Source organism: Calypte anna, chromosome 1, assembly GCF_003957555.1.
Source record: "Calypte anna isolate BGI_N300 chromosome 1, bCalAnn1_v1.p, whole genome shotgun sequence".
NCBI lineage: Eukaryota > Metazoa > Chordata > Aves > Apodiformes > Trochilidae > Calypte > Calypte anna.
The window spans coordinates 43,175,248-43,200,927 of record NC_044244.1 but is presented as its reverse complement, the minus strand read 5'-3'; the positions used below and the strand labels follow the sequence as shown (position 1 = coordinate 43,200,927).

At 38.8% G+C, this 25,680-nt stretch overlaps 1 protein-coding gene and 1 long non-coding RNA gene across 3 annotated transcripts; one reads left to right on the top strand and one right to left on the bottom strand.

The window, feature by feature from the left end:
• Positions 1–208: 208 nt before the first annotated feature.
• On the bottom strand, positions 209–13,984 carry CMAS (cytidine monophosphate N-acetylneuraminic acid synthetase). 2 transcript variants are annotated; one of them, XM_008490207.2, is made up of 8 exons: positions 13,800–13,984; positions 10,606–10,748; positions 10,214–10,369; positions 7,606–7,739; positions 6,247–6,341; positions 5,040–5,211; positions 3,328–3,478; positions 209–2,293 (listed from the first exon to the last, which is right to left on the bottom strand). In XM_008490207.2, the coding sequence occupies exons 1-8, from the start codon at positions 13,958–13,960 to the stop codon at positions 2,070–2,072; spliced, it is 1,236 nt and encodes a 411-aa protein (XP_008488429.1). In that variant the 5' UTR covers positions 13,961–13,984; the 3' UTR covers positions 209–2,069. The 2 variants fall into 2 exon arrangements, with proteins under 2 accessions (XP_008488429.1, XP_030325067.1); XM_030469207.1 differs by lacking the exon at positions 13,800–13,984 and adding an exon at positions 13,007–13,058.
• Positions 13,852–15,525, top strand: LOC115600442. Its single transcript, XR_003988962.1, has 3 exons — positions 13,852–13,927; positions 14,516–14,808; positions 15,290–15,525. It is a non-coding gene; the product is annotated as an uncharacterized LOC115600442 (long non-coding RNA).
• The last annotated feature ends 10,155 nt before the right edge of the window (positions 15,526–25,680 follow it).

The following is a 25,680-nucleotide window of genomic DNA, read 5'->3' as shown; positions in this document are numbered from 1 at the left end:
AAAAATTCAAGATTTGCCTGTAAGACTAGACCAAGATGAAGACTTTGATTAACTGCCTGTGTATGCATGTAATTAATTTGTTCACCTGCATCAGGTACAATCCCTTCGTGTGGCACATGAACTTGGACATACATGATTTACAGCATATAAATTCATCATAAATCACCCCATAACCACTACACTAAAAAAAAAAAAACACCACCACTAACAAAAAACTTGTTTATTTCAAATGTCAGGGTTTTTTTATAAAACCTGATAAATTATTATTATTGTTATTTAGTTTACTTTTTACAGTTTCATAAAATCACATTAACTATATTTTTGTTTTCTCTAACATAAAAAGAATGAGCATCAAGTTCACCAGTCAGCTTGTTTAAAGCTATCTTCTCACAGAAAACTGGTCTTGAAACCAAAGTCAGCAAGTTACTTGATGATGATAACGTGAAATAACCAAAAACTGTATGGCATTATCAAACCTGAGTTGCTCATCCAGTCTGGACTTAGAAAGCTTTACCACACAGTCTATACAACAAAAATAATTCTTCTAGCTATACCGAAGTCCATAGTTCTGTCCAAAATGTGGTTCTCCTGTATGCTTTTAGTATGCTAAAACGTCACTAAAATAAAATATATGATAACTTTGGTTGGTTAGTACAATGAGCTATTCACCTCTCAACCTTGCTACTGCAGATAGGGGGTAAAAAAAAAATCAAGTTTAAAATTTTGCCTTGAAAAGAGGAAGTAAACATGTAATTAACCAACAGAGGGCAGTATCAAGTGGTAGTATATCGGGAGTGTCTACTTTGCCAAGAAACAACATCACAAGCCACTACTATTTATGTCAGTAATAACTGCCTGTACACCACAGGTACTTTTTATTTTTTTATCAGAAACCAAAGCAAACCTTAACTCCTTGATAAATACTAGGGTTGAAAGCTGATGCATATTTTTATTGTCAGTTCTAGACATTTTTACTGATACTGAGTTCTTTAAATCAAGACATGGTAAAAGCCTTATTTTTCATAAATATAAACATACATACATACATGCCAGCTTTAAATTAACATGCTAAAAATAGTTTGAATATTTATTTTACATAAACCCAAAATCAACAGCTACATTTTGGTTGTGTTTTGGTTTTGATGTTTTGGTTTTTTTTTTTAACAGCAGTTACTTTCTCATATGAGAAACGAGAACTTTTAAAAGAATTAGTTTCCTTCTTTACTCATTAATGATCTAATAAAGTCTTCATAGAAAGAAAACAAGTTTCTGCTAAGGAAAGACCTCAAACTGAATGGGAAATTGGACTCAAAGTTGGCAAGGCATTTGGGTATGGTAATTTAAACTCTCCAATAAAACCCAACATTAACAGATTCAAAGATAAGAGGCACAATCCCAAATGCCATTAAATTATTTATGATTTTAAAATTGAACACATGCTTAAGTGCATTTCTTAACTAATATTCACTTGTTTTACAGTAACTGAGCTGTCTTTTAAAAATATAGAAAGAAGTTTGATAGTAATTTTACACCCAACCTCTAAAGCATATGCTAAAATCACCCTTATTAGGGACAAATCCTGTAAAAAGCCCACAGACAACTACAACATCATATTGGCATCTATATAGGAAATGTAAACAAAATAAAAAACAATTACATTTTGTTTTTAAAGTCTGAAATTAAATCCTCAAGTCATGCAAAATCACTGATCCCTGAATATATTTAGATTATGAAATGAAGACACATCATGACAGGTGTAATGATTAAGATATTTACAGGATGCTACCTTTTGTAGCATTCCTTCCATTGCACTTAACCTGGCTTTTAAAATAATCATGAGTATGATCATGATTATCAGCATACAATCATGAGTATTAGCACTTAAAGTGGGACCTTAAAATACAGGGAAACATCTTTTTAACTCTACTGCAATGTGAAACTTGAAAGATAAGCCTTCTTTTGGAATACAGACTTATTGAGAGAGGAAGAGATGAAGAAGCAGGATTGACCTGCTGTGTCACTCTTTTGTCATTAGTTCCTTATTTCCCCTCCCACTGTTCTCATTTCCCTCATGCTTCCTTTCCTGCTGCACTCACTTCTTCCATTTGCTTTCTTGCAGAGTTCACTTTTTCTAACAACAAGAAAATATGTTCTGCAAACTCCCGGACAGCTCCACAGCCACCACTGCTTTTACAGATGTAGCCAGCAGCCTTCTGAGCAAGGGCACAAGCATCAGCAGGCACACCACTCATGCCAGCTTTCTTCAGGCACTCCACATCAGACTCTTCGTTTCCTGTTGAGAAAGATGACAGACAAGGCAAACTATCACAGAGAGGAAAAACTGAGAAAACTCAGTATTTTTCTGTGTGTTCATTAATCTATTTGTTTAAACTTGTTTTCTTGCCACAGTTTTCATCTCAGCAGCTCACCAGCACATGGAACAGCTGAGTCAGTTCTGGGAAAATCTTACCAATATTTGTAAGTGCTGATCAGACTTTCCACAATCTGCAGGCAAGAGAATGGTACTTTTAAGAGTAGTAAAATTATTTAAGCATCTAAATAAGCATTTGCGGGATGATTCATTTTAAGCTGTGATTGAAATGCTGTTTTGTACAGAATCATACGGTTTTCAGTACAAATTCTGCCTATTTCTTGTTTTCATTTCATAAGGAGGCTGAGAGGAGACATCATCACACTCCAACTACCTGAGAATGAGGTCGTGGTGAGATAGAGGTCACCCTCTTCTCCCAGGTAACAAGTGATAGAACAAGAAGGAATCATCTCAGATTGCACCACGGGAGACTTAGTTTGGGTATTAGGAAAAAATTCTTCACTGAAAATGTTGTCAGGCACTGGAAAAGGCTGCTAGGGAAGTGACTGAGTCACCATCCCTGGATGTATTTAAGAGATGTGTAGATGTGGAGCTTAGGAACATGGTTTGAGTAGACTAGGCAATGCTGGTTGGATGTGATGATCTTAAAGGTCTTTTCCAACCAAAATGATTCTGTTAATATAATCTATACAATATCCATCAGTTTAAAAGTCTAAGCTGTAACTGTATGCTTCTGTAATATAAAAAGCTTTCCCAAATCCCATTATAAAACAGCTAAGACACTGATTCATCAATGCCTTTAATATTTAGATTGTACCCTAATATGAGCCTTAAAATACGTATCTGCTTTTGGTGATTGTGTGCTGTAATTTGCTTATCAGTCCCATTAAATTTAGTCCATTAAAAAAGAGTAAAGTGTTTTGAAGCAGCACTATGAAGTTTGTCTATGTGTAGATGAACTATATGAAACTTTAATACCAAGAAAAAGAACTGACCTAAGTAAGCAACTTCTTTCCTGCTCAAACCCATGTCTTTTTGCCAGTCCTCCAGGACTTTCAACTTATTTGTCACACTAACTTTTGCTATACATCCAAGCTTCATGGCTGACAGTGTTTTTGAACAATCTCTCTCAGAGATGAGTCGAACCTATCAAAATAAAGTCAAGATAGAGTAAACTCTACACACAAAGCAATAAGACATGTAAATTGATTAAAAAAAACAAAACAGTAGAAGTTGTGCACACAGCTCATTCAGGTATCAGCAAAGCATTGAATAACTGATTTCTTTAATCAAAACTAAGAGCAGAAGTGATTAGCTCTATTCTGTAGCCTGCCCTGTGGTTAAAAGAAAAGAAATTTACATTTGTCTTTTAAAGTGTAACATAAAAAAAAAACAAAAAACCTAAAAAATTGCTGGATATTCCAGTACAGTGGCATGCTGACTATCTAGTGCAGTATCATCTAATTCAGCTACAATAGAGAATAAGAGCATTCCCAAGAAAGATTTCTGTAATATTTGCAAAAGTAGAATATTATGAAATATTTTATGAGACTCCTGTACCTGGTAACATAATTTTACAGTAAGATTTCAGAGCATCAACAGAACACTAAACAGACTGAAGTGGAACAGCACATTAATCTCTGAAAGTTCATTTTAAATTTGAAATTTCAGAAAGGATGTACAATGCAGACAAAAACCAGATTACTGAAGTAGGATTTTTTTTAAATAATCTCACACACAACCCCTTCTACTTTTCTGTCCAAGATATGGACACGCTTATCTTCCCAAATTGCTTTTAAATACTAACAAATACTTAGCACTGATTTTAAGTACAGAATGAACAGGACTGGTGTATAAAGCAAGAGTATTTCAGAAACATATGCTAGAAATGCACAAACTGGAGCACAAACACCAGGAGGTTTGAAATGAAAAATTCCAAGTCGCAGCAAGTACAGAAATTGGCTCCCAAAGGAAACAAAACAATGATTACAAGTTTTGTCCCCCTTTTGTCTCAGAGAAATGAAGCTGAGGGAGTTCTGAAAAATCATCTACTCCATTCAAGCAAATCAGCAGAAGTTATTAGCAGTATTAACAACAACAATAATAATAAATGGTAGAAGGAGCCATCCTACAATCTGTGTTGTTTCAGTTTTTCATTTACACTGAATTCTTAAAACTTCAAAACACACAAGTTATGATTAAAACCACTATGCCAACAAAGCTTTAGGGGTTTCATTTCCCCTCTTTGAACAATCATGGATAATCTAGGATGAACCAACAAATTTTCCTGGGTATTTCTTCCTCTTCTATAGCCAAGAGGTAACAGCACATCCACACTTGGTTAAGCTGACTTCTAATTAATCAGTGTCTACGCTACACAGAACAACATGATTGGTGCTAGAAAAACTAAACCAAACCAAACCAACTAAACAAACAAAAAACCCGTGATAAAAATTTATTCCCATACTCTTCAAAGACAAAAAGAGAGATACTATAGCTACTGTGAATAAGACTGAAAACTTTCTCAAAACACTTCTATTTTCCTCTAAGGGATCCAAGAACAGTTGTTCCAACCCTGAAACAATATATTATGCTATTTGATCCCAAGTACTCAGAGGAAACTTCAACATATATGCTGCTGTATTATAATCTTTTAATGTTTAGCTTACATCAGACATAAACCCTCACACTCAAGAGCAACACTTACCTGTATTCCTCTTTTCTTCAGTAGATCTATACCAACAATATCTCTATAATCGTAGGAGACCATTTCCTTCTGATCTTCTGTCACATAAATGCGACCATTTGTCAGGCACCCATCAACATTGCAAACCAAAAGCTTCACTTCTTTTAATGGTTCTTTGCCAAAATATCCAAAGCTAGACAAAGAAGTTATTTTTTTAGAACAGAAGTTTTTGCACACTCCAAAACAAAATATTTCAAATACAATTGTGATGTTCTGAGAGCAGAATCAGCTTTGAAATTTTTTTATATCATTTCTCATCACCACTCTTCAACTATATTCTCCCTCTTCAAAGGAAAAAACAGAATGATCCAAAAGACATGCTATCCCTTTAAAAAATTAGTATGAGCAATTAAGTTCTGTAGAATTTATCTAGGACAAAACCAAACTGGAGCAATCGATGAAAAAGGTACAGAAAACATCTTCCCTTCCCAGCCATTGTTTCTTTCCTTGGAGAGGTGCAGAGTAGCAGCAAAGAAAAGGCAATTGGCAAGATGTAATCAGCTTGTGCTTTCTACAGGAATGGTCTTAGTCATGTGCATCAGTAAATACCCATACCATGGGACCCCAGGGCAACTCCACTGGGAAAGGCAGAGATTAGAAATCCCAGAATAAGAAAATCATAGAATGTCAGGTTGGTAGGGACCTCAAGGATCATCTGGTCCAACCCTTCTCATATCGTTGTTTATGTGAGATGCCTCAGCATCCTGCCAAGTTGAGACTTAAAACTTTCCAAAGTCAGGGAATCCCTCACTTCCCCCAGGAGACCATTCCAATGTCTGACTGTCCTCATAGTGAAAAATTTTCATGTTCAATCTGAATCTCTCCAGGAGCAACTTGTGCCCATTGCCCCTTGTCTTGTCCATGTGAGTCCTTGCAAACAGGGAGTCTCCATCTTCTTTGCAGCCCTCCATTAAGCACTGTCCCCCTTTAATTATGCTAAGAAATTGCTTACACTTTTCCCCAAGCTGAACTTCTAAAAAGCCTGAACAAACACAGAGTAAAGGTAATTCAGATTAGTTCAGGTACAGGAAAAATGAAGGGCAGAAATACAGTTGTCTAAATATCACTGATCTGGATTGCTTTTATTACATTTATTATGTATTCACACAATCATGCTTGGTCACAATAAGGGATAGCAAAGAAATAAAGGAATAAAAAGTGCTTTTACCTCAATACTCTCTGCTCTGCAATAGGCCAGTCAATGTCAATATCAATGTCCACACTGTGCTCTGCACGCATTTCATAGTAGGCCATTTTACCACCCTAAATAAAACAGAATACATTAAAACTTTCTGCTTGGGTAAACAGAAATATAAACCTGTACAATTTAGTACCATGTAATGGTACTAATGGCCAAGTATCTGCTTCCACAGTGGTCACAGTAGCTTAAATATAAGTGAACCATCCTTAGTGATGTTTTGCTGGTGACAGAGAACCAAGCATTTGAAACACCTTCTACAGGCATTGTAGTAATTTCATCACATAGAGTTCATTGGGTCTTTTAATTCAGTAAAACAGTAATACCTTTGGCATTAACTTACTGAGAGTATGCTTATTTTTTTGTTTGCTATCTATACAAAGGCTTCGTTTCAAATGGAAATATATCTGTCACACCTCAATGTAATTAAATAAGCTAAAAGCCCTGATCAGCCCTCACAGCATCAGTGGCCCAACCCTCATTATATGTAGAGTTCAACACAACTGTACTATGCAGGTCAATGCTTAGAGAACACACAGCACTAGCTGGCACTGCATGGGTCCATGCAAACTTAGAGAGACCTAAATCTAGCATCTCCACATAGTGAGGGACCTAGAAAAGTGAGAAATAAAAACCTGGTATTCTTGACATACCTAGGAAGGTATTTCCATCAGAAATACAAAAATATCTACCCTGGGGTTTTTTCAGTTCTGCTGACAAATACTGGAAATAATCTGCAAGATGGAGAATTGTCTTGCATGAGAAAACTAAGAGCCTGCACTTGCAGACAAACAAAATGAAAACCGAAGCAAATACATTTTTAAATGCACTGTAATAAATACATTACTATACTAATACATAAACATCATAAAAGGGAAAAAGACTGTTTAAGTTACAGTACAAAATGGGCATAAGACCAAATATTCAAGAATGCAAGTTTATAAATTATATGAGAAGCCAGTGACACTGCCTGAAGGTCAGTTTACCACCCTCAATAACACTAAAATGCATTATAAGATTGGCGCTTACATCCAGGCAAACTGATGTGAAACTCAGTATTGTATTGTTTCAGGCTTATAGCTACATACTGCTCAATATAGTTTGGATAAATTTGTCTGATGTGGGGGTTGCTTTTACTGGAACTGCCCTAGCTACAGCTAGCCCTGTTAAGTTACACATAATAAGCAAACATCTTGAGGTCAAAGTGCTATTACTTTATATTGACCACATCACAAATAGAAATACATTATTGAATTCAGAACCCTCTATTACAAAAGTAAAAGATGTCTTATCTTAAAGAGAATGGAAAAAAAAAAAGTAGGCACTAACCTGCAAATAGCCTTTCTCAATCAAATGTCTCCTGGCAAAATAAAATGAGCCATTTTCATACAGCTCCCCAGGCCAATCTTGCCTCCGGTACCGTTTTGCTGGATTTAGGTTTTGGGGCTCTGTCATTTTGTTTTCTGTTAACAGAGAAAGATGTCAAAATAAGTTTTCCAGAATTCCTGTTCTGAGTCACTTAACTTTCCTTAAACACCTTTCTGTTGAAAAATTAAGAACACAATTCAGTCACCAGTTTCTTTCATCACCGACTCTCATTGCTTATCTTTGTAGAGAATCACTGAACTAACTGCTTGTTCTTTCTTAGAACTATGGATAACAAAGTAGAGGACTGCCCTGCATTTCTGGCAGAAAAAAAGAAATTATTCATTTCAACTTAAAAAACCAAACAAAAAAAGCAAACTGAGAAATCATAATCTCTAGAACTGATTTCTAAAAGGAGTGGGGGACACATTGTTCTACACTGCCCTTGCCATTGTGGAAGAAAAATTGTGGAAGAAAATTTCCATCCTCGACTTCCTAGTACATGAAAGGAAGAGATTTAACTCTATGACAGTAACCACACAACCAGTTACCTACACCTAGAACCAGGAATACCCTGAACGAACCGACAGCTGAGAGGCCCAACCTGAAATCTAGAAGGTGAAAGAAGAGCCTATGAGGAAAACTCATGTCTGTGAAAATACCTTGGCACTCACCCCAAATACATTCTATTTAAGGATACACATTAACTTTTTATAAGTGATTTAATCAAGCAAATAAACAAGTATCTATAAAGAAACACAATCCCATAAGATCCCATATCATTATCAACACCAGTAGTGCATGTGGCAGAAACTGATTCAGGGACCAGAGACTTCTGTCCTTACACCACCCAAATTCACATGCATAAAGTAGCTAAAATTCACCAGGTCTCATGATTTAGTAACCATTCTGAGACACCCAAAACATTCTGAGGCTTTAGTATATATACACACACCTTGTATTTCATAAATACACTTGAGCTTTGTGCTCAATGAAGTAAACCTTTTCAGTCAGAGAGACACCTTTCTCTTTCAGGGTGCATCAACATTATAAACCTTGATGCATAAGGAATGACAGAAATAGACAGGAAAAGATATAAAACTCTTTTAACATAATCAGTACTTTGAAGCCATGTGGAAACAAACCAAAATAAACAGAAGAATACAATATGAAAGTGTATAATGCTCCTGAGAATCACTGTCACCTGAAACACCACACTTCTGAAGGACCATTTGCTTTTACCCTTAGGACACTCAAGTCTGCACAATCTGTTCCTTGCTCCTTTATCTCTCACCACATTAAAAGACTTCAGATATCATTTTATACTGAAGAATTATTTGCTCTTTTAGGTAGGCCTCAAAGCTTTTTTCTTTTAATAATCTACTAATAGAGACTAGGTGGCAATCACTGCAGAAAGCCACATGGTGCATCCAAATGAGACTTCATCTTGCACAGATGTCCATTCCAATACTTTAAGATATGAAATGGACTTTCTCTTTGTTGCCTAAAGTGCAATCCACAGAACCCTACCATCCACAATATTTACCATCCACAATATTTATATTCCTCTTATGCTTTACAAATGCTACATTATTTCTCCTCTTATGAGGAAAAACAAAATGTTGCCTACTTACTCTAAACAAAGACCTCTGGCTTTTTTCCATCTTTAACGTTAAGCTTTATTTATTTTGCATATTCTTATACAGCATGATGCATAGTAAACACAAAATGCTTTGGACAATTTTTTTAACCTTAGCAGAGTATTTGTACTGTGTGAGTAGCAAATTCATTATTGAAAAATAAAAACAACTATATGTCAGTATCTGCACTAACCATATGGAGAACAAGAAGCAAACATTTCTGCTTTAATGACAGAAACAACAAGATAAATGTGTGGAAGAGTTCTTTGTACAAGGACTAAAGGTACTTCTACAGATACAAGGTACAATTTGTAAGTAAAGAGTTTGGGTTTTAGTCATCTTGGCAACTGTAGCTCAGAGGCACATCTTCTGGGGGAGGAAGAATCATATTCTTCCGTGTGAGCTAATTACCATGAGTTGAGCTCTCATGACTCAAAGGCAATTTGCAATTTGACACAAACCACTGCCAAATTAGCAGGCTGAAACAAACCCTAAATTTCCAGACTAAGAGGCAGACACGCCATTGTCACTAAAACTTTATCTTGTGTTATTTTTCATAAATTATCTACTGCACATACAAACAAACACTTTCCTAGTTAAGACAGCTCCTCGGTGTCGTGTCTACATGCATATGAATGCCTGCCAAGCAGAAATTAAGACGTTAAGTTTTGGGGAGCTATATTTTAATTTTAATTTAAGAATTTTTTTTTTCAATACCATATCGCTTCTACTAACCAATTACAGAAAAGTTGGGTAATGATCAATAATATCAAGGGCACTAATTAAAAGGAATTTCCAAGCCATCTCTCATCCCAAGAACTCAGCCACTGCCTCTGGCATCACTTCCTAATGTAAATACCATGGATGTGAAAATAAACCATTTGAAAATAAAAGATTAAGTACAATTGTAATCAGAAACAGTCCAATATTACCTCCTTTTTTTACCTCGCTCCATCTAAATTGATGCCGTCTCACAACAGAGAAGACAGAATCAAACCCCTCTTTCTGGATCAGATCTGCCACTTTTATAAGATCGCTGGGATGTAAACATGGAGACGTTGCTTGAATGTTTCCTACAATATCAACCTCTAAAGAAAAACAGACAAATATTTATGAAACAATTAGTATTTTTAATACATACAACTGCAAAGTGTGGTCTGAGTGGATGCCACCAAAAAAAGAATCTTTCTAGCTTTTATTTACTAAAAGCTTTACTGTCTTTTATCTATATATTAAATGGTTTTACTTCTATATCTAAATACTGAGTGCATCATCTCTCTGGGGCTGCAGCATAAAAGCTCAGCATATTTCATTACTGATTTACCATGATGATGATTAAGAAACTCTCTGATAGCTTCTAGAGAAGTTGAGGAGTCTTGAGATACTTCAGGGCTTCTGCGATGAACTTGAGCGCCAAACTGCTTTGCAACCTTCTCAATTTCATCATGGTCTGTAGAAACCCATATACTGTTGGCAGACAGTGACAGAAATAAATATAAAGAACAAATCCCAGCATTGTTGACTTGTCTGCCATAATAATCTAACCTGAACAATATGTACATAGTACACCTTGCAATGAAAGGAAATACTTCTTATATTTGAATTAGTCAGTCCAACAAGGAACTTTGAACAATAGGGATAAAATACACATATTCACTAGACTGTCAAAACTCATGCCCGGGCTGCATTTCAGTTTAACACTATAGGATGCTTGTTCTGCATTTGCAGGAAGCTTAAGCAACATAAAATTTAGAGGAGTTATAAAAAAAAAAAAAAAAATCCAGTGTCAGCACACCACAATTTTTTAGGCATGCTAGCAAATTAATAAATTGTGAACAGGCTGAATGAGGCATTCAAAATCATTTGAAAGTTCAGAACCAAGGCTGACAATAAGTAAAACTGCCACATAGTCAGCAGATCAGCTTATTCTGCAAGAGTTTCAGAACGTATTAATTAGGCTCCACTCAATCCCAGAGAAAGAGCTATTCAAGTTATAATCACATGTTTTCTCCCAGAAAAAAACTCCAGTACTTGTAAAGCAAGATTGTGATTCCTCAGGGATAACAAACATTTACAAAAGGAAGGGCCAAGTCGTAGTATTATGTGCTGATTAACACTGGCTGGGCACTGTGAGGCCACTGCTGCCATAATTTTGACAAAAAAGTGTGTGAGATATAAAAACAACTACAAAAACTAGCACTTCTTCTCTCAGCAATACTGGCATTCTCAACTGCAAGTGGTACTTTAAGTTTTCCCATCCAAAGACATCATGAGATCATCAGAATAAAAATATGTATGATAGCGAGAGCAATGTCAAGTCACACCCAGATGAGCAAACACAGAAGAGGAATTTTCTATAAACTGCTTGAGCCTGGTTAGTATACATACCTGCTTAATATACACAGAGTTTTGTTGGGTAACAGGTACCCTGTCAGCACAGGTTTCAAAGGGGACAGGAAAACCTTGGACACTTCCAACTAATGCACCTGCTATGCCTCAGAGTTAGGCTACGTAACCCTAACTGGCTTCCTGTTGCACTAATTCAGGTGTTGAACAGAGAACAAGGAAGTGGCTCAAACCACAGTATCCACCACAGTCATTAAGCAATATGAATTCACCTGCATCAAATAATTATTGTTAGTCTTAGATCAGAAACCGTTTTTGACTGCTTCTTCATTAAAAATAAAGCCAAAGTGATTCTTCCTCTACTTTTCTACAGTAAAAAAGATACTCCAGAATAGATAATGATACAGCAGCTGTGAGATACAGACTTGTGTTTACTTACAGCTCCCATTCTATCTGGACTACACTTCTACTTGACTACATTAAATCCCTGCTCTGAACACCATGCAGTAGGCTTGCATTCAGAACCTGCAACTATACTCCCTCCTCCCATGTGCATCCTAACCCTGCAATCATTTAAATTAAGTTAATCAGTATTTGTGTAGAAAATTCTCACTTTTGTCCTGGCAGAGAAATTCCTAATGCCCATATTCTCAACACCAACAACATACTTGCTTCTGTCTAGCTTTAAATATTGCTACCAAAGCTTCTTCGTGCACTTTGCCACAAACTTGAGCTTCTGTTCTGTGTCACATAGGCACATGACTATTTCCTTACGCTCAACATTTATGAGACTGCCTCTGGCATGCTGTGTCCAGCTGTGGGCTGCCTGATACAAGAAAGACAAACTGGAGCAAGCCCATCAGGGAGCCAGCACAATAGCTTGGGCCTGGATGCACATGCAAATCAGGAGAGGTACAAAGAGCCTGTCTTGACTCAGTTTTATGAAGAGAAGGCAAGTGTGTGATTTTACTGCCATCTTCAAGTAGCTGGTAGGTACTTTTCCTTACAGGATACGCACACAGAACAGAAGTGATGCTCAGATATCACAAATTTCACCATGAGGGTACCAATCCCTGGGACTGGTACCCAGAAAGACTGTAGGTCTCCATCCCAAACTCTGCTGCATGCAGTCATGAGCAAACCAAACCAACTCAGCTTTATGGAGCTGGTGAGCCCAGATGACCACTCATCAAAGTTATCCTGTGAGTCAGTGATGCAAAAGGGAGATAAGCCATGGTCTGGAAGTCTCATTCATGCATCAAATAAAAATGCCAGTGCTTAGTGGCAAATATTGTGCCTTCCAAGTACAAATCAGAACAATTTTAACTTCAAGTTACTGCATGGTAAAAGACTCTGTTTCCCTCAGAGCTGACCCTCACCAGGAAGGGACAGCAGAGTTCATGGCGGTGTGCAGCCTGCTCGTCCTGTGCCACACCCTGCCCTGCCAGACCCTAAACTTGATGCTACATTAGCAGTACCTCCTCAGTATCTCCGTCTTCAGTGAGGATCCCCTACTACACACCTTGGTCAGTGATGAGCCTGAAGGAGCAGCTCCAGGGAGGTTACAGATGCCCTGGGAGGGACCAGCATCTCACCAGAACCATAGAATGCTTTGTGTTGGAGGGAACCTTAAAGATCAACTCGTTCCACCCTCCCACTAGACCAGGTTGCTCAAAGCCCTATCCAACCTGGCCCTGAACACTTCCAGGGATGGAACATCCACAACTTCTCTGGGCAACCTGTTCCAGTGTCTCTACCTGCTCACAGCAAAGAATTTCCTCCTAACATAAATCTACCCTTGTACTATCGCTACTTGCCCTTGCAGAAAGTCCCTCCCCAGCTTTCCTGCAGGCCTCCTTCAGGCACTGGAAGGCTGCTATCAGGTCTCCTCAGAGTCTTCTCTTCTCCAGGCTGAACAACCCCAAACCTGCCACCAGCAGCTCAGCCAGGAACCCGGTGCCAAGAAGGGAGAAACCCCCAGGGAAGGGAGGGCTGCCCCGGGACCCCGCTGCAGCTCCTCATGCCCCCCGCCATCGGGGCCCCTCAACACCCCATGTCCTGACCTGGAGCCCGCGTTGCCCGAGGCCCCGGTAGCGAGGTTTGTCACGATGAAACCGGGGGTTCGGATGGGGGGCAAGGAGGAGGCGAAACGGAACCGGAGCGCATGCGCACCTGTGGAAGACGCCGGCGTCGCTGGCGGCGCGCAGCACCCAGCCGATGAGCGGCACCCCCGCCAGCAGCTTGATGTTCTTCAGCGGGATCCCCTTGCTGCCGCCCCGCGCCAGCACCAGCGCGGCCAGGTGGGCGCCAGAGTCCCCCGCACCCGCCTCCATCCCGCACCGCTGCGCTGTACTGCCCCGTGTCCCGCACCTCCCCCGCTCCCGCTCCAGCCCGCCGCGCCCCGCCAGGCGCCCAGCCCCCCCGCTGCCGCAAGTGGTTGCTGGGAAGTGTAGTCCGACCCTCCGGCACGGGCGTCCGCCATGCCGCGCCTGCGTGCGGGGAAGGGGGCGTGGGGATAAGCGGGGAGGTGGAGTGGTGGAGGAGGGAGGTCTAGAGAAGGAGGGGGTGGCCAGGGGAAGGGATTCCGCTTTGGGCACACCAAGGTTTTGGGCGGCCGGGTGAGGCGACCTTTCTTTTGCCTATGAAGAGAGGACGTATCCTCTCCCTATCCCGGGAGGTTAGGGGTAAGGGTGTGATCCGTGTCTCCTTAGGAAAACGCTTTTCAGGCGGGACGGAGGGGTCCCTAGCGCCACGGGCGTGTCCAGGTGCCTCTGTTTAATACTTCATGCACTTTAAAAAAGAAAACCAACAACAAAAACAACCAACCCCCTCCCCCTCCCCCAGCCAAATCAGTCGAAGGTGTGTCTGTCTTTCCTATCGCCCCACAGGACGAGGTTTTGAGGGGATTATCTCTGATAGCGGGAAGCCCTCGCAGCTGGAAAACGCGCAGGAGTGGCCCACGCATCACGCGACCGATTTTTCCACTAGGATAAATCCTCAGATTTCAGTGTCTTCTTTCTGCGTCTCGTCCTCCCTGCCTTGGGAATCCCGGCAGAGGGCAGAGTGGTCACATCGCAGCCTTCCCAGAGACGGGAAGCGTTCCCGCATCTCCTCGGGTCGCTTCTCCACCTCCTAAAAAGTGCTTTACATCGTAAAAAAACCACGGTGTTAAATCCAGCTGGTAAATTAAGTCCGATTTAGCTGTAGAAACGTGATGAATAAAGTAACGCAAATAAAGTAATCTGAGTCTGCACGGGAATTTGGGTTTTGATGTAATTTGGAGAATGGGCAGTAGAGGCCACTGAGCAGCATTTATGGACTCGCTCCTGGAGATGAGAGGTCTCGGTCCGTAATGGAAATGTATCATATGCCGCCTCCTGAAGTCCTTAGTTTATTGGTGATGTGTTGCGGAGGACTTCATCTTCCACTGCCAAAGGAAACGCTCCCAGTTATACTCAGATGTAGTCAGGCTTTTAAGAAAAATAATGCTGTTTCCCCAAAGAACCCAGTTCAACAAAACAAGTGCCTGAACAGGACTGACTTTACTGCAGTCTTCAAGTGGTGTTGCTGAGAGCTACCAACTCTGCTCTAGAGGCAAGGATCTCCAAAAGAGTCTAAAGAAAAGTGCTGCCAGTGCTAACTTTGTAACCTGGCACACCTAGGTTAATGGATCCTACCTGCCAACCCTTTTAGACTGCTGTAACAAGGAGGAATATCAAACGCCTGCTGAATTTCTGAAGAAACAACAGCTTCAGGCTTCACTTCTGCTACAAACAAAGGTCATTTTTGTTGAGAAGAAAGATACAAGTCTTTCTGAGGTCAACTTTATGGACTGGCTAAATTGTGTGATTTTTGTGCAGTTCCTCAGAAATTGCTTTAAAGTAGCCAGCGATGGCACCTACAGACCATATGATATTAACAAAGAAAATATACAAGGCTTTAACAACTGAAGAATGAGAAATTGTATGCTGTATTAAATATCTTTCAGCTTCAATATTAAAAATACCTACCTGTTAAGCACCAGTGCATTAAATATACTTATATCTTGGTTTATGACATTGTGAAAATTGGATGATTTATCAATAGTAATATTTCAACTCTGCAATTCAGTTCAGTGCTTCCTCATAGTCCAGGAATATCTCAGACTCAGCTGAGTCTGTATTAAGTTCCACTTAAAACAAAAAGAAGTTACATTAGAAGATCTGGCACACATAGTAAAGCTTCTAGATGGAGTTTATTTAGTAAGCATTTTTTTACAAGTCTGCATAATTGAAACCTGTTTAATTTTTTTTTTTCTTTTCACATCAAAAGCAAATCTTTCACTCATAGTGAAGTGATCCACAAGCAAGTATCTTAAACACCTTTGCCCTCCTCCATAGACATGTAGCTAAACCGGTCCTAAAGACTGTCAGTAATACTGACTGCATAACCTGTCCAGGCAGTCTAGGGATTCATATCCCTAGCCTTCCCTAATCTTTACTGAATCTGCTTATCTGCAGCAGAAGTCCATTAAATCCTGTCTTATCCAAAACAGATCCAGAGAACAGATTATTTCTTATCTTTCTTCAACAGGCATGTGCATATTTGAAAACAAACACCATCTCAACTCTTCAACTTTTCCTTTCTAGGATCATGCCCATTAGTTCAGTTTTTCTCCCTGTTTCAATCTTCTGATCATCACCATTATTCTCCTCTGGACTGTTTATAGAATCATAGAAACATCATGGACCTAGAAGATCAGAATATAATGTAATTTATAGTAATTATAATGTAGTACTCAAACAGAATATTGCAAGTAAGCAAAGCAGAAGGCTTACTACTTCACATACCTTGAAAACTGTATTCATATTTTTACAGCTCTATATAATTTAGCTTTTCTAACACACTATTGACATAATTTAGCCAGTGGTTTCTTATGACCTAAAATTTGTTTCTGCAAGAGCTTCTTTGTAGTCAGATACTTCCAACCTCTATTTTTGGATGTGGCTCTGTCTGCCCAAATGCAGTACCATGAGTTTATTTCTACAGCAACCAGATCTTCCCCACCTTAAACTATTTTCATGTAAACTACATTCTTTATTTATATGAGACATTGTCAAGAGTTTTACTAAGCTTAAGATATATGGTATCTAAACCTCTTCCTCTAGCCACAGGCCTGGTTTTGTGTGTTAAAATTATAGTGGTTTGATTTGTTCTATTTAACTTACTATTGACACCTATTCTTTGCTTTGATTTCTTTTATGTGCTTACCAACACTTGTTGGTTATTTATTCCAGCATTTTTTCCTCAGAATTAAGAGTTCAACTAATGGCTCAAATGTGTCTATATCAATATTTTAGTTTAGATGAAACGTGCCCTTCTGAACTGAGTCTCAAAGCAGGCAAACAGTTATTGTATCCTACTTCTTGCTAAAGCAGCCATAGCAGATCGTTCTCAGGTTCTTCCTTTCCCCCCATTTTTAATGTAGGGGGCACTTTATGCTTTCTAGTCTCAATAACTCTATATCTAGCTCTGAGATTTCCAATATCCAAGGATAAAATTCATCCCTCAGCTGGTCTGGATACGTTACTCACCTAAATACATTCTGACTCATTTCTTCCCTGTCTGTCCTGACATCTTGCTCCTGAAGGGACTGCGTGGGTAACAGCACTCAGTGAGATAAGAACATTTGCTATTCTAATAATAGAGCAGTGGAGAACAAAACAAAGAATATAATGCTTTCCGCTTCTTTGGAACATGTGCCCTGTTTTATGTAACCTTGAAGTGGCCTGCAGGCATAGGTTTCCCAGTGTGGAGGAAAAGGTTTCAGCTCTCTCATCACAGCTAGCTAGTACAGCACACATTCCCACATCACATATCGTGGTCGAGGTCTTGTGACTGTGCAGTCTGCCTGCCCCTAGTGCTATCATGGCCAGTTGTCCCCTTACAAATAGAGCCAAACTGGTTCATTTCAAGGAAATACTCTTATATTGGAAAAAAGTACTGGGAATAAATCTATTTTAAAAACATGTTCCATGCCCTATGGCGCAACTGGGGATGATAAAATCTGTGAATTTTCTTTCTGGCCACTGTTCAGTTGCTATAAAGTGCCATGTTGTAGTTTCTCTCCAGAAAGAAGTCCATTCATTCAAGTCTGTGTGTAAGAGCAAATGGACAAAACTGGAGACTTTTAGAAGGACTGTGCTGAAGTGTTACTATGATCATTGTTCAAGGATTATCATCTTCTAACAGGGAGCACATTGTGAAACTTAAGACTGTTAGGGAAAGGCTTTTTATGCAGTTCATGTTATTAATGTGCATTAGGCATGACTGAACAAGAAACCTCACTAGTAATAGTGGCTGGGCTCTGCTATCAAAATTGCCAGTCTGGAGATCCCCTCAGCCCTTTTTTTTTTTACATTCACATTGGTCTAAACACTTGTTGTAGGCTGTAAGACAGGAAAAGTATGTACTAGTGATTCTCTGAAGCTCAGACTACAACTTCATATACAGAACCTTGTGGTGTACTGGATGGAGCCAAATGACTTAAAAAAACAATGATAAAACTGCTGTTGACTTAACCATGGGTAGGATATTTATTTTTTTTGTTCATGTTGGGCAACTCTGTTTATTTTAGTAGGGTTCCATAAGTAATAGTGCAGGTGGGTGCAGTGGCAGGGTCTTTTTCTAGGGCATACCTAACTTAATGACTGCTACAGAAACAGATAGGAAAGACTCAGTGGAAACATGTAGTGGAGACCTCAACAGGAAGGTTCAGACTCCAGGTCTCCTTTCCTCACCCTGAACCCTGGATAGATCCAGTGAAATCCATGAAGTTGTGCCAGAGTCAAACCAGTATAAAGGAAATAAGGAATGGGCCTGCAAAACTCTAGCAAACCTATTCCTATTACTGGAATGTTCATGCCAATCTTGGGCCAATATATTCTGACAAACATGAGAATTAGGTGAATAAAGTTTAACATATGTTTACAAAAAAGCTCAAGGAAGTGTTCAAGGGTCTGAGATTTAAAATCAGAGAGGAAGGAATCTGATTACTGAGACCTTACACTTGACCTGGTGAATTACTTGAACTTTCTGTAGAAATGAAATCAAACAAAGTACTTTGCTGTGTTGTAGTGACATGCAGTGTTTCATTCAATGCCTGCTGGATGGACTGTAATGCTTTCAGTGATCTCATGTACATGAAAGAAATCAGAGAGAACTGAAATATGTCTAAGAGTAATTTCAAACTGCTGAAGTGAAGTCTTTATTGTTATTACCAAGACTATATAGTATTTAACAAATGGTGTTGACATTACCTGTCTGCCTATAAAATACTTATTACTTCTTATAATAACAACACTGATTTATATTTAAATTTTACCGTAAAAGAATCCAAACCACTTTGTAAATCAAGCCAATGTTGCAGACATTTCCATTTTTGATACCATGACTAAGATCCACCTTACTGAAACCCAGGCATATAAATGAGGCAATAAACTGAAGCCTGAGTACCTCCAGTTCTTTCTGTAACTAAGTATATCATTCAAATATCCTTCAGAAGGTACCTTTAGAGAACAGCTAAAGGCACTTTGCTTTTCAATTGCTCTCACAAAGGGCACATCAGCAGCTGGAGAATGGGTTTTAGCAGTGCTAGTCATCCCACAATACTCCATTTCTTTAGATGCTAGGTTAGTGTGTCCTGATTACAAGGACAAGGCTAAGCTTTTAGCCAGCAAGCAGGCATTTTTACTTAGGTCAGACTTAAAAAGATCTTTGTTATCTTGATTGTTAAATTTTCTTCTGCAGTGTGCCTTAGTTGTCATCTGCTGTAAAACCTTCCTCAAAAGTTCTCTTCTACTCTAAGGGACTTAGTATGTGAATGTTATTTTCTTTCTGTAGTTGGTGCCTTTTCACTCTTTTTATTCATAGAATGGTTGGTAGGGGCCTTAAAGATCATCTAGATCCAACCCCCCTGCCATGGACAGAGGCACATCCCCCTAGATCAGGTTGCTCAAAGCCCCATCCAACCTGGCCTTCAACACTTCCAGGGAGGGTGCAGCCACAACCTCCCTGGGCAGCCTGTGCAGTCTATTACCAACCTGTATGTAGCACAGTGTCAGGAAATTTCAGGGTTCAGCATTTTGTGAATTTTTTTGGACTAACTCTCTATCACACTCATGTCCAAGTGATTTTTTTCTAGCCTATTGTTCTTACAGCTTCCTTCCTTCACCTAGCCTATAAGAGGTTAGCTAAACCCCAAAAAAATAAGATGGTAAAAGATGGCAAGCTGGTAAAGCAAAGGATCAAAAATCTTTCCTGATTTTCCTTCTTAGTCTGAAACAGTTATGAAATGTCGAGGGAAATATAGCTCTTCAATCAAAAGAAAGAGAAACTGAGAAGGGAAGTGATGGTAATCATCATACAAATAAAAGATTGCTGCAAGAAAAACAGAAAAAATATCATTGTCATGTTAACATGCTTAGGAGAAAAAGTTAAAAGCTTCAGTAACACCACAGGATACTCAACCCAGCTGTTAGAAACAGTGACTGGAAGGGTGATTATCCCAGTGATGCTTAGGCAGGATGTGACATCTCCCTTGATGGCAGCTGACACTGACACAGTGTTAGGATGTGTTCTAGGTACCACTGGGTGACCTAAACGATCTCTTAAGTCCCTCCTATCTCCTTTTCTTTTAATTTTATTAAAATTATAACTTGCAAGGAAGACAAGATAACAAAAAAACCCAGAAGATTCCCAAACCCACTGTCATTCACAAGTCTCAGGGAAGCTTATTATAGAGAGGAGATAAAAGAGGCGAAGGAATAGAGGGATACAGAAATATAATTTTTAAAAAATAAAAATTCATCATAACAAAACCTAGTACTAGATGTTAGAGGAAGAGAACATTTGATCTATTTACAAAATCTCTGTGTGAGTTGATACTATCTCCTAGCATTCCCTCAAATACATCTTTCACTCACAATCCCAATCCTAGTTACAAGCACCTACATATGTCTCCCTTATAAGGATCATTTGTGTGCAACACAGGTAGCAAAGGACACTCTCTGTCATATTCCTCATTTCTCTGGAGTTCTTCTTTATTGACAACAATGAATTTGTTTTTCTGACATCTTTAGTGCACTATAGGAATCAATGTTTGTTACGGGGCAGTCCTTTGTTGCAGGCTTCTGCTTCGTCCTCCATAAATCTTAGGTGAAGTTGCTGGTTTTGCACTTTTTTTCTGGTCTGTTTGAGGTATCTGTTTTTCCAACAGGCCAAGGGATGAAGAAATGGTGTATGTCATATGCTGCAGACTTGTTGCCATCCTCTTGTTGTGAGGAGGCAGCTGACAAGTCATCTTGAGGGCCTTGTAGGCTCCAGTACAGGCCTTTTGGGCTTGACCTAAACATTACATTACTCAATTTTGCTGCTGAGAACAATGTTCTGGGAAGCATCAAGGGAATGGTGTTCTTCATTATCAGTACAAGCTATTCTTTCACCCCCTGTTCTGCAGTCTCATCTGCTGCTTTCACACACATATGTTTCTGTTCAGATTGTGTTCATAGCACTCAAATCTCTACAGCTTTCACAGCCAGCTCACTCATTTTATCTATGCACTGAGTCATTAAACAGTTTATCTAAGCTCATAAACATCCTCAGTATACTTCTGCTGTCTGCCCACAATACATGTCAAAAACATTTATAAAATTTATGTTTATTTTACACATTAGCAAACTCTTTCACATGAAGCACAGGAATGGGTATATCCTTTTTGCCTGACACTGAACATCCCTGGTTGCTGCTAATGGTTTTGGTCCCCCAAGTGCAAGGGTTTGCATGTTGTAAAGTAGAAGAGAAATCCACAATTTGAAGTTGTGGCTTGATCAGAATAAACTTGCTTTATTTGTATCTAGACTAAAGCAATTCATATTTTCCTCAATCTAAAGCAGTAGATTACATCACAGATTCATAGTGATAATAATCCACTATTTCTTCTGAAACTACTTCTGTAACATAGCCTGGTATAACTGGAAGTAGCTCAGAATTAGCATCCCAAAGTAGTATTTGCATGCCATTTTGGCAGCTGGTAGGAACAGAGCTGTTTAATGCCATTATCATAGCAGCATTAACATCATGTGGTACAGAAGCAAGTAAGAAAAAACTGAAAAAATCATCATCAGAGGTGTGATAAGACCTCTGCTAAAATTACCCTTCTTAGTCTGACGATGATGTTGAAATGCATCCATAAAGAACTCAGTGAAATCACCACCTATTTTTGCTGCAGACAGATTTCCAGACAGTTGTGTATGATTATTGCATATGAAACAGCTTCTGCAGATGCCACTGTGCAATTAACGCTTGCAGTTTCCCATTACTGTATTTCTTGCTTCTTCTACAGCTATGTTGAATTGGAAGTCCTATTCCTCACAGGGCAAGACATGCAGGTATAGACCAGATGGTAGTTTCCCTTTAAGTGAAATGAATCCCTTTCACCCGCCTGTTGCTCGTCTTCCTTTCAGTGTAAACACCCTCCCTCTGTCTAGGACTCAAGCTGGGTGGGAAATGAGTACAGTTGTTGTTTGGACCCGTTCCTATTTCCAATCTCATCTCTGGCTGATGACCCACGGAACAAGCCCCAGACAGAAAGCACATGCGCAGCCCGGACATAATTTTGAGAGGTCAGATAAATATTCCTCTTAATAATTTCTCTACGAGACCGTGAGTCACAGAAGACTGTACAAAAGATCAGGCAGAGATCAGGGTCTCCTGTACCACCTTTGCAATTCACACTGCTAGGAAATCGACTTCCCACTCCCTCTTGCTTGCGCAACAGCCGGTAGAGTCAGAAAGTTCTTGTTGCTCTTGTTTAGCTAAATGTCTTCTCAGACCTAGAGATATTTTCTGTCCCATTTCCGTAGGGTCACTTGGCTCAGCTCAGCTGCTGAGAGTATGACAAGGCTCAGGTCTGCACGTACGATCTTCCCTCTTCACTGCAATGGAAAGTTTTGGAAGATGATTCTCACACTCTAACTAATGAGATAGCAAATGGCCATTTCAGAGCCACGCTTCACTTGTGATTCCTGCTGGGAAAGCAAGTAATTGGATATGTATTTGTAGAGACAGCCAGCCATAGAAAATTTGTGATAAATTTTTATTTTTCATTAACCCTCCCTGACAGTACTACTGCGCTGGTTTTGAAGTAAAGAATTACTATGTTAATGAAGGCATAGAAGATTTGAAATATCTGTAATATAAAATAATTTAATAGATTTTTTGTTTTTTAATGGCTTCGGTCATGCAATTTTGATTGATTTAGCCCTGATTGGTAGTGATCAACCTCAATCATGCAATTTTGACTGCAGAGCCTCCCAGGGGGAAACAGGTAGCTGAGGTGGATATTATGGCCAAGAGGTGATTAAAAGGGCACTAGGTGGCTCACATACCCAACTCCTTCATTTCTCTGTTTTAGAAAAGAGTCAGATGCAAAAACCTTTACTTTATAAAGACAGACATTATCCGGTTATCTTATTGTCTTCTGTTTTATGATACCTTTACTCTTTCCTTTGCAAGTTTTTGTCATTTTTCAATAAAATCTCCGAAACCAGTTCAGGACGCTTCGGTAATGTGGGACTAAAACCTCAGTCTGCTCTACCATGTAACCTCAAATCATATTCCTGTAATTCTGTGATTACAAACCACAATCCAAGCATAGTCCAGAGCTGGTCTTCTAAATGTTCTGCATTTCAGTACAACACAGTGGTCTGCTTTCAACTACTTAGGCCATATGGCATGTGTTGTATGTCATGTCTTAAAACAGTTTCAGAGACTCACAGTTGTTTGTTCTATGTGATCTGAAACAAAGATCCCTGTTCAAGTGGAGGAACAAGCTTTCCTGGGAAGTCAGACATTAGACAACACTCCTGTGCTTTGTCTCTAAGGAAAAGACTCCTGGAAAACATTAGAAACTGCTGACAACACAACACTTGCAAGGACCTGTCCAGTGAATCGTGCCAATTAAATCTCTTCCCTATTATAGTGTGTGAAATGCATTACATCTGCATCACTAACAGTGAAAAGGTCCTGAAAATACATCTTTGTCATGGAAATAAGTGTTTTTCTTAGTCTGGATTAATTATGCTCAGGTAGAAAGTGCAGAGATAGCTGCAAGTGGATATTGTTCTGAAGCCAGAACTCCTCCTGGTGCTAACCACAGCCATGCTGACCACAAGCATCCAACTCTTCTGTCAACCATTTTTGTCTTCAGCCTTATTTACTCATCTAAATATCATTGCAGGCAAATTTTCCTCCTCTCTGTCTTCCCATTTTCCCCAGCCAAGTTAACATCTAACTTTGTTAGCTCAAACCAAGGACATTCTGTCTTCACTGGTGTCTTCACACATCTTCCCATATGCAGATGGAAGATGCCCAAACACTGCCATACTTTGTTTCAGTACCTGTGTTGAATGCTTCAAACTATGTATGAAAAGGATGATATTTTAAAATTATAGCAGTGGGCAAACTCATCTTCCTTGGGAGACTTCATTACTTTCTGTTTGTGCAAAATAAAGTGTATAAATGTAATATTGTCAATACATTTGTGTTTTATTTATTGAGTGAACACAATATTTTAGCTTCTGAGATTTCAGCAACTTCAGTACTTGCTTCAAAAGGACTTCAAGGGAATGTTTTTGTAAATATCTGCATAATATGATGGATGCTGTATTAAACACATTTATTGGTGATACCTGATAAACAGAAAGTTTTGATAGGGAACTATTCTGCTGTTGTTACGAGCTTTGAAAATTTTCATAGTAAGAGCTGAAATGTGTATTTGTAAGAGAGAAAGCTTACTGAACACGAATATTGTTTTCTACTGTTCAGTGTGTGTCCAGAAACTGTGGTAAATGTAGTGGGAGAATTATCTATCATAAAATAGTATTCCAGTTCACTTTATTTATCCAGATCCCATATTATTTTGTTACCCCAGACATAATAAAATGTGTTAGTGCAATAAGTAACTACATCATCCCATACCTTCTGCATCTTCTTTTATTTCAGTTAATGTATCTCACTATTTTTAGCTCTGTAAATTTCCTTAGAAAATATTATCTTCAGTGGTATCAGGAATCTGCATCTCTTGAATGTACTTAACAGTGTCAGCACTGGTTCTTAAGAAGGTTAAGATTTTCAAAATACCTAAAATTCCTAAAATTAGCATCTTGAAAATGCTGAAACAAAGGTCATAAGAACGATGAAGATAAATTCTCCATGCGTAAGACTTAGCAGGATTTCATATCTTTCTCATCTCAAAAATACGAGAAAATTAAGGACTCTCAAAATGCCAGAAAAAAAAGGTTTTCCAACATCTTCCTCTGTGTTTTGCTACTAGAAGGAGAGAAGAAATAACAGAGTTATAACAAGATAAAAATAAGAAAAAAACCAGGCTTTTTTTTATAAGAAAAAAGTAAAAATATTACCAAAATATTTCAATTTTTTTTAAATAGGAAATAATATTCTTAAAGCAAATTTCCAACCAACTTTGCTAGTCATGGATTTTCTTGTAAGCTGGTACTGAGCCAGCTTAATTAAGCACTAATTACCTGGGCTAAGTGTTAAGGATTAAGCAGCATATGAATCTGAGGAACTTCAGAACACAGCTGCTCCACAATGGACCTTGATCATTCCTGAAACTGACCATCTTTTTTTCTTAAATCTCACTTTTTGAGTTACTTTAGCCAAATAATCCAGTTCAAGTGAAACAATCTTGTCTTACAAGAGGGTCAGCTCAAGGAAGGTAGAAAGGATGTGTAACAGCATTTTTCCTCAAAGACATAAATGTCCCTGGAGAAATCCTCTAAATCATCTCTCCTTTCTCTTCCACTCACTTTTTATCCTAGGTTCTTTCTCTGTTCTGTGGAACAACATAAATCAGAATACCATACTACTTTTTCCAAAAAACAGAATATTTCCAAAGCACCAGATAAAGTATGAGTTTGAAGAGTTTTTTAGTCTTAATAAAAGAGCTCATATACACATCAGCTGCTCAGGACACAATACAATGTATGAAATG